Source organism: Anser anser (assembly GCF_964211835.1).
Source record: "Anser anser genome assembly, chromosome: 3".
Lineage (NCBI taxonomy): Eukaryota > Metazoa > Chordata > Aves > Anseriformes > Anatidae > Anser > Anser anser.
The window spans coordinates 11,161,693-11,171,231 of NC_139722.1; the positions used below are offsets into that span (position 1 = coordinate 11,161,693).

The following is a 9,539-nucleotide window of genomic DNA, read 5'->3' on the forward strand; positions in this document are numbered from 1 at the left end:
TATAAAGCACGTTTAACCTTTTTTTATTTCGAGGGCTGTTTTGCTTTGCCTGCTTCTCCCTGGAAGTGAGATCCCCGCGGATCTATCAGGGCTCTACAGCGAGGGCTCCGCGGGACTCCGCGCACCGCGGATCCGCGCCTGGGTGCGGGTAGAGATGGTCCCGGGCCGCGGGAGGAGGGACGGGAGGAAGGCACCGAGGTCAGGGGTGCCGGTGGGGAAAAGGGGGACCGGGAAGGAGGCTGGGGCGGAGGGAAGCGCTTCCAGCCCGGGGGTGGACTCCTCACAGGTAAGTGCCTCCCGGGATCCTCCTGCGGACGGCTCCAGAGAGGGACAACAACTTGCGACCCCTGAATCCTCCCAGAGGGAGCAGATCCCTCCCTCCTTCTACCCCACTTTTTTTTTCCCCCTTTTATTTATTTTTTTCTTTCCATTTTTTTTTTTTTTTTTTTTTTTTTTTTTTTTTTTTTTCCTCTCTGCGCAGATCCCGGCCGCTCGCAGATCCAGCCGGGCGGCGGGGAGGGGGCGCAGCGATCCGGGTGCGGAGCGGCGCGGAGACGCGCGCAGCCCCGGCGCAAGCAGCGCGGCCGCGCAGCGCCTCCGGGGAGCGCATCCCAGAGCCTCCGCGGTGCTACGCGGAGCCCCTCCGGGGTTCCCGGGTTTATCCGCTCCGCGGAGGGGTCCCGAGAGTAGCGGACCCCCGGGAGAAGCCCCGGGGGGGTGCTGCGGGAGCGGGGCCGGGGCGGGGGGGAAGAGATCACACGTTTGCGGGCTGCGAGCCCCGAGCGCCTGCAGGAGAAGCGGGGTTGAAAAGTTGGTTCTTCCCAGCCAGAAACTTTCTCCCTGCGTGCGCATGCCCGGAGTCTGGTGGGAGGTTGAGGGGGGAGCTGGGAGGGGGGGGGGGGGGTTGAAATAAGGAGGAGGCTGGAGGGAAGGGATCGGTTCAGTCTGAGCTCGGCTACTCCCGGGCGCGTTTGCACTCCGGCACACGCTCACGGCGCCGGGAGCGGGAGGAGGGAGAGCAACTCCGTCTCCATCAGCCAGAGCACCTGGACACCTGGCCCCGCTGCTCGCTCGGATCTGCCTGTACCCGTTGGAGGAGCAGTGGGGTGGGGTGGGGAGAGAGCTGTGCCCCCCAGGGCCAGCAGAGACACTGACCTAGACAAACTTTTTTTTTTTCCTTTTTTTTTTTTTTATTATCATTTTATTTTACCAGCTCCAATTTAGCCCAGGATCTTTTAACTGCTGCCAGCGGTGGAGCACAGATCGGGATTAGGTAAATAAAAAGAACAACTCGTTTTGTTTGGTTTTTGTTTTGCCAAGCCTCGGGGGTTGGGGATATCGATCCAAACACCTCCTTTTCTATCCCTCCTTTCTTTCTTTCCCCCCATCCTCTCTCATCATCCTCCGGATGGTGCAGAAGTGGGGAGATTCTGGTTCACGTGAGGAGGACTGTTCTCCTTGGGGCGGGCGGAGGGCTGGGGGTAGCCTTCACATGGGGCTCGGATATTTTGATGCTATTTAAAGATTTGTCTTCCCCTCTCAAAGTTGTTTATCCCCCCTTGCGGAGGAGCTGTGTTTTTAACCCGAGCTAAAAATGACACATACGAGCTGCAAACCAGAAGTCTGAAACCAGAAGTCTGAAAGTCTGAATGTCCTTTATGGACTTAAACATTCAGCTTCTCCCTCGATTTCTTTCTTTCTTTCTTTCTTTCTTTCTTTCTTTCTTTCTTTCTTTCTACTCAACTTTTAGTATTTTAGGGTCTGAGAAGCCTTCCCTGTTTCTTCCCAAGGCCATAACAAAAATGGATCTAATGTTTATATTTGTCTGAATGGATCAAAACAAGTTCTATGTAGGGAGAAACTGGGCTTCTCCCGAGGCCGAGCCTATAAACTGTCAGTGCAAAGCCGAGGATTAGGGCACAGTTGTTATTCCTGGCTTTTGGGAGGGAAACTATAAAAAATCGAGCGTCATACCGTCAAGCCGCGGTAATTGTCCGATAAAACGCAAGCAGGGCGGGAGGCTGAGAGCCGGGTCCCGGACAGGTGCACAGTGGGTCCAGTTCAGCACGACCCAAGTCAGAGGAGGAGAAGGGCCATCCCCTAAACCAGCGGTGGGCTCGGGACCCGAAAGCGGTAGGACGGCGCCGTGCAGCTCCCCTCCCGGAGCCCGGCCGCCGGGTGGCCCGGGACGGCTCCGCCTCGGTCTGCAGGGCCTAGGGATGCGCCCCGGTGCCCCGCCGAGGTGTCACCGCCAAGGGTTTTGTCCGCCACCCGTGGCAGAGCGTGCTGTGGCCGTGGGGAGGCAGAGGGAAGAAATCAAGTTTGCTGCCGGGAAAGAGGAGGGACACTTTATTCTTGCGTAGGGGAGGCACCAGGCTTTTCTCTGGGGAGAAATCGAGAATGAATCCCGTACTGGGGGGTGTGCGTGGGGGTGGGTGAACAGAATACACACACAAAACTCCCAACCCAATTAAAAATACTTCTGCAGAGAGCGGGCTGCGGAGCCTGGTCGCTGCGGCCACCCCGCCGGCACCCACCCAGCTGCGCTGCCGCCCGTGGCCCTCGCAGCCACTGGCCAGCGAGGATGGGGACCCTGCTTGCTTTTATTATTATTGTTGTTATTATTATTATTATTTGGTTTGGTTTTGGATGAAGGCTGCCCCGGGCAGTGTGGTGATCGCTGGTGCAGTCGGACCCTGGTTATTATTGTTATTATTGCGAGGCTAAGATCCACCGCATTCATCAGCATTCGCAATGGTGGTCTGGCGAAACTTGTCAACACTGATTTCGTGATAAAATGTGAATGATGATTTTATAAGGATTGAGCGGAGATATCCAAGGCACATGCTGACTGAGTCCTTCCAGTCCTCATTAATGTTAGCAATTAACTCTTTCACGCTCAATTAGCCCCGAATAAACCCGCTTTAATAGATTCTGCACACTTCATTAATACTTTGAATAAAACTGTGCTGAACAATGCACTGTATTCCTCAAGAGCACCACACTCGAACAATGCGGAGCGAAAGGGCAATTTCATTCCCTTTCTAGCTACTTTCCCAAACACAGATAAATTGTAAGCTCTATTTCATCGCTTAAACTGATAGGAAGGGAAAATCTCGTCCCCAGAGGGGACAAAATAAGTGGCCGACCTGGCGGCAAAATGCTGCACAGCGATGCGACACAGCCGAAGGGACAGGGCTACCAGACTTTAAAGGAGTCTGGCAAAACAGGGGGACTCTTCTTGACAGATGAACCTGATTGCTCTAGTTTGAGGCTATCCCAGGAATGCAGCATTTTATGCCCGCTACTTTATCATGTTTGTAAAAATAAGCAACGTTCTCAGGGTAATTTACCTCCTCCGTTCTCCCATGTGGAACTAATTAGCAAACCTCATTATTTATGAGTCAGGTATTTAATGTAACAAATATCCCTTTCAAAGGACACATCGGAAATTGATAATTCAAGGTAGAAAGGAAAAATACCGGCTAGCACAAAGTTACCTAAAAATCCATTTAATTTCACTTCTTGCTATGCTACCAACTAAAGCCGGCTGGATTTTTTTTTTTTTTTTTTTTTTTTTTGGCATATAACGGTGGTAGAATGTAGTCTGGAAGGTTAAGATTATAATGGTCTTAAAACAATGGCAACTGGACAATAGCATTACCGTATCTTCAGACAGGACAAAGGGTAAAAAAGCTGGAGACAGATGCAGTCTTTCAAGTTTATGATCCTATTTTTGCAGCATAAATTTATCTTGGCATGAGTGGGTTTTGTTTCAGTCAGAACACAAGTGGTTTGTTCTTAATTACTCACCGAGCAAGTTTGTGTTATAATATAAAACCTCGCACAGTTTTAATGTGATGGGCGAACTGAAGCAGAGAACTCGTGGGGTCTTCTTTAAAAAAATAAAATTAAAAAAAAAAAAAAAAGAAACCCCGATAACGATCTGTTTACATGAAACTGAATTAAAGGTGGAGGTGACACCGAAATCAAAGAAACATTGATCTCTCTGCGAGCAAGCGGGAAAGCGGAGAGTTACTGCGCTGTGAAACACACTCGCTTTGATGTCCCGAAGAGAGGGGACTTATTTATGAAATACTGTGAAATACTCTGCTTCTATATTTTTTGACTATCCCGGTCGCACAGAGCAAAAGTGTAGCTTACATTTCTGGAAGAGTGCCAAGAAACTTGTAGTAACGTGAACATTCTGCTCCCACCTTCTATTTCTTCTCTTCCCCCCCACACACTTTTTTTTTCCCTATGTTCTTTATTTTGCTTTTCTCTTCTCCTTTTTTTTTTTTTTTTTTTAATAGAACTGTTTTAGCAAAGGAAAGAAAAAAAAAAAGAAAAAGGGAGGGCACTGGATGCCATTACCACTCAACTGCATTTCCCTTTGATTTCTACCCCCTTCTTCATTTGGAAAATCGAAACAGATTTTTATTTTTATTTTATTTTTAATTTTATCGGGCAAGAATTAGTATTAATTCGCATAATAGATTTTTGCTTATACATTCCAAATTAAATGCTTTCTGTGGATCCAAAGAAAGACAGGAATAAGTCCAGAAACTAACTCACTTTGCAATAGCATGTTTCATGCTTGAGAGATCTAGGAGTCCCTGGCCAGGAAAACAGGCACAGAGCCGTTGTGACATACAGAAACAGACATTTCAGGTACCCAGACAAGAGTGTTTTCCATGTACTTTGCTCTTGGGGTCATCGATCGAGGCATTTGTGCTGCGAAGTGGACACACCTAATGTAAGGGCAGCACTAACAAAATAAAAAGCATTTCCCCAGTTGAAGAACAAAACTGGTTGGTTCACCAGCCCTAAACAGTTAAAAAATAAATAAAATAAAGACAAGAGGGAGGAGAATGTAATGTGTTAGGTTTTTGATCAGCTACTATCTAAATTGTATCAAATTAAAGAAAGCAAAATGTCACACTCTCTTATTCTGGGTCATTGCGATGGAATTCCTCTAAGGTTTGGGTCTCTCTTCCTGCTGCTGATTTATGTAAAGCGGTGTGAAAGGTGGACCTGGTGTACAGAGCTGCTCAGAGTAAGTTTCTTGCTCTCACACCCTCCCAGTCACAGCTCCTCGGTCCAGGCTACAGCCCACATATAAATCAGATTTGTTTCCCTGGTCATTAGACCTCTTCTGCCACCAGTGCTTCTCCCTCCTGTTCCCCCCGTCTCCCCAGCCCGAGGAGACAATTTTTGCTCTGCAGCACTTTGCTGCCTCCTTTTCTCCAAAGGGGCTTCACTCTTCATGTCGGGATGCACCGCCCCAGGCTGAATGCCCCAGGGATCCTGCAGGGACCCTGTGGTAATCTTGCAGGGATCCTAAAGGGACTCAGCAGGAGCCCTGGAGGGGATTTTACGGGACCCTGTGTGGATCCCGCAGGGATCCTATGAAGAATGATATGGGCACACTTCTGAGGACTCTATATGGATCCCATAGGAAAGGAGCCCCACCGAGGGCAAATCCCAGAAATCACTAGGGGAAACAAGCATAAGCTCTGGGATGTGGAATAAAGAGGCTCCCTGGGGTGCAAGGATGTGGTGCCTCTAAAACCCATGGGTGCTCTCTCATACCACAGAAAGGGTAGGTTCTGTCCCCTCTGCCAGCCCTAAGGAGGCATCTCCTGCCAAATGGATGACAGCAGCCAGGGCTGTGCTGAGGGCTCAGTTTGCAGGCAGGGCCAGATGCGCCTTGATGCTGCTGTCTGGTAGCATTTTCCCCTCCGCCTTGTGGGGTGGAATGGGTAGGGATCTGGCCCAGAGGAGAGGCTGGGGGCTTGGCAGGTCCCTGAGACATAGAGCAAAGCGGTGGCACCCAGCCAAGAGAAGGGCTGTGGCCCTGCGGCCCTGCAGCTGGTGGGCTGGGTATTCCTGCAGGAAGGGTCCCTCCAGCCGTTGTCTTTTTCCCTTGTGAAGGGCTTTAATTAAGTGACTGCCTAGACTAGGACATGGGCTTAAAGCCAGGCACTTCCCCCTGGGGAGAGCAAATGGCACTTCAGATTTGTCACCCAGAAGCAGCATTTTCTCATTTCTTTTTGCAATATATAGAGGGAGAGCTGTTGTTTGTTTCTTTCTTTTTTTTTTTTTTTTTTCCCAAAATATTTTGGTGTATTTTCTCTGTTCGAATGAGGGAGGATGTGCAGTTCTGCGCACCCAACCGCCTCCACCACCCCAGAGGCAGAGGCCTGGCTGAGGGCAGACCATGGGGAGATGAGCAACCAAGAACAGTGAACTATGCACCCGCTCCCTACATATACTCAACAGTCAGGGATAGACAGTTTTGGGAGACAGACCAAGTGGGCAAAATCCTACCATTTTAGAAAGGCTGAGGGACACCTAGTAAGGGATTTTTAGTTTTGTGGGAGAACATCTAGGTATGTGGGCCAAAATGTTACTTCTTGCTGTCCAAGTGCAGAAGTTCATCAGGGGCATACCTGGCACACAAGTGCTGTTGAGGGAGTGAATGACTGTAGATGGGGCATACCCTCTGTGTGTGAGGGATGGGGAAAAGGAGACTCTGGAGACCCATGGGGATACACTCACAGCCAAGAACCGGTCAGGCCTTTCCAAGTCCAAAGCAACTTCTTCCTGTGGCTTTGGAGAGGGGTATTAATAAAGGATGAGGTGAGAAATACCCTTTTCTTTGTATAAATCTACCTCTTCCTCTTCTCTTCCCCACCTTTATTTTCCAGATCTTTTCCTCCCCTATTCCCAAGATCCTCGTCCCAAGCAGCCACCATGGGAAGTAAGACTCTGCCGGCCCCAGTGCCTATCCATCCTTCCCTCCAGCTCACCAACTACTCCTTCTTGCAAGCATTCAATGGGCTGCCCGCTGTGCCCTCTGATCACCTCTCCAACCTCTACGGCTTCAGCGCCCTTCATGCCGTACACCTGCACCAGTGGACTTTGGGGTACCCAGCCATGCATCTGCCTCGTTCCTCCTTCTCCAAGGTGCCCAGCGTGTCGAGCCTAGTGGATGCACGTTTCCAGCTGCCCACCTTCCCACTCTTTCCCCACGTCATCCAGCCCAAGCAAGAGGCCACTAACGTGACCCTCAAAGCCAAACCCCGTTTTGATTTTGCCAATTTAGCAGTGGCTGCCACACAAGAGGACCACTCTAAACTGGGACAGGTGGACAGCCAGGGCTCCCCCCCAGGGCTGGGGTCTTTACTTGAGGTGACTAAACTCTCTCCAGAGAAGAAACCCACACGGGGAAGGTTACCGTCCAAAACCAAGAAGGAGTTTGTGTGTAAATTCTGTGGCAGGCACTTCACCAAGTCCTACAACCTTTTGATCCATGAAAGAACACACACCGATGAACGACCCTACACATGTGACATATGCCACAAGGCCTTCAGAAGACAGGATCACCTGAGGGATCACAGGTAGCTATTCTCCTTGCTGTTTTTCCCTGTGTATCTGTACTTTCTTGGTTACCCACCTACAGTCATAAAGGTGCTTGTTAGAAAGGTCATGTCCCCAGTCACACGGCAGTGTTCCTTCCAGGTTTTTCTCTATTCAGTGCTGGTAGAGAAACCCAGACTAGTCACTTTGTAAGACAAGCCTGTTGTACTCACCCACCCTGCAGAGATGACTTTCACAGTCTCCTCAGCTTCCACAGACATTTTCACCCTCATTTTGCACCATCTTGTAACCTCTACATTTGTGATCATTCGGAAGTGTCATGAAGACATGAAGCCTGGTGACCCTAAAGTTAGAGGGAAGCTTTGCACCTAAGAAAGGCACCCTTGTGCACCTCTGACATCGCCCTCTCTTCTTGCACACACACAAACAGTTGATTACCCTAGTGTTGCACTCTGGCGCTCTCGGTCTCAGTGGTAGGTGTAAAAATCTCCAGCGTGTTTTCCATCAAGTATGATCACTGCTGAGTTCAGGCCAGTTGTTTCTGACATCTCGATTGTTTTTCTCTTCCTAGATATATCCATTCTAAAGAAAAGCCTTTTAAGTGTCAAGAATGTGGGAAAGGATTTTGCCAGTCCAGAACGCTAGCTGTCCACAAGACACTGCACACGCAAGTAAAGGAACTGAAACCTGCCAAACTTAAGTGCTGAATTTCCAGCTTCTATGAACTTCTCCTCCCCTTGAGACTTTACACCAAAACCAGAAAAAAAAAAGAAAAAAGACAAACCAAACAAACCCTGTCAGGATGGGAGCACAGAACTTTGTGTTTTGTTTTTGTTTGTACTTTAAAAAGAGCAAAATCCCCCCTGGCAACCCACTTCTTCAGCCATGGGTAAAAAGGATATTTGGCATTTAAAATATACACGAATGATGCAGAAAGTGCTATGTGATTTGTGTGGTTTTCATAAACTTTATGCCAAAAGGTGGTGCTCACGTGTTGGACAGGAATCTGTTTAAAACCAAACAAAAACCCACACAAAAAAAAAACCAAACAAACCAACAAACCCACAAAAATACTCCCACAGAAAATCCTAACAACCCTCCACCCCACCTGAAATCGTAGCTTCCAAAAGTATTACTTAAAAAGAAAAAGAAAAAAAAAACCTCTTATTTTATACTTTTTTTTTTGACTGTATAAAGCTTCTTATTTTTACACTTCAGGAGATACAGAGAATTCCAGAAGATGATTAAGAACTGAAACCATGGTTTCTCATCACAGCACCATTAGGACAAGGAGAAGGGCGACTTGCTATTTTGTTTTCTTAAAAGGAGAAGAAAATTAATGTTTGGAAATGACCTAAAACTCTCAAGTGAGGAGTCCTATAAAGTGATGGAAAATGAATCCAGATCTTAGACCCCCAGGTCACTGGTATCAGGACAAATCATTGTTCTTGGGACACGGAGACCTTTATTTTTGCCTTGCGGTCTAGTGTGCTGTGAGGAGGTTTGTAACTCGTGGACTTATTTAAAAAATCCCAAAGGAAAGAAAGATGGCAATATGTCAAACTGATGGTATGCACAACGTGGTTTTAGTGGTACTTTAAAGTCTTCATGCATCTTAATGAGACAGAACAAATCTCAACCTGAGAGCATATTTTTCTAAATGCTGGCTTTCTGAACAGTGTATTCAAATTAAGAGACATTCCAATAAGTTTTGTTTATTAAAAAAAAAAAAGTTGTATGGCTGTTTGGCACTTTATGCTGATTATTGGTAATTGACATTTATCACTGGATTGTGTGTGTTTTTTAAGTATTAAAATAAATCGTTATTTTACAGGCAAGTCTGCACGGACTGCATATGTGTTCATTTGGTTTCAGATCTCCTCCTTACCAAACCCTCTCTACCAATATTCAGAACTTTTTTTTTTTTTTTCCAAGTGAGCTTGATATTTCCTCAGTGCTTGTTTCTACCAGTCTTGGAAAGTCTGGATTTTTCCTTCACGCATAAACTTTCTCCCCTCCTTTTTTCTACCTCCCTTTCCACCGCCCCCCCCCCCCCCCTTTTTTAAAGGCTAACAAAAGTAAACAGAACTGTAGGGAGTCAAATAATTTTGCTTCCAGTGTGGAAAAAAAATCGTCTTGGGTAACTAAATCTTGGG

The 9,539-nt window shown here is 47.7% G+C and overlaps 1 protein-coding gene across 1 annotated transcript; it reads left to right on the forward strand.

Moving 5' to 3' along the window:
* The first annotated feature begins 917 nt into the window (after positions 1–917).
* Positions 918–9,221, forward strand: OSR1 (odd-skipped related transcription factor 1). Its single transcript, XM_083832414.1, has 3 exons — positions 918–1,273; positions 6,711–7,403; positions 7,955–9,221. The coding sequence occupies exons 2-3, from the start codon at positions 6,757–6,759 to the stop codon at positions 8,088–8,090; spliced, it is 783 nt and encodes a 260-aa protein (XP_083688540.1). The 5' UTR covers positions 918–1,273; positions 6,711–6,756; the 3' UTR covers positions 8,091–9,221.
* The last annotated feature ends 318 nt before the right edge of the window (positions 9,222–9,539 follow it).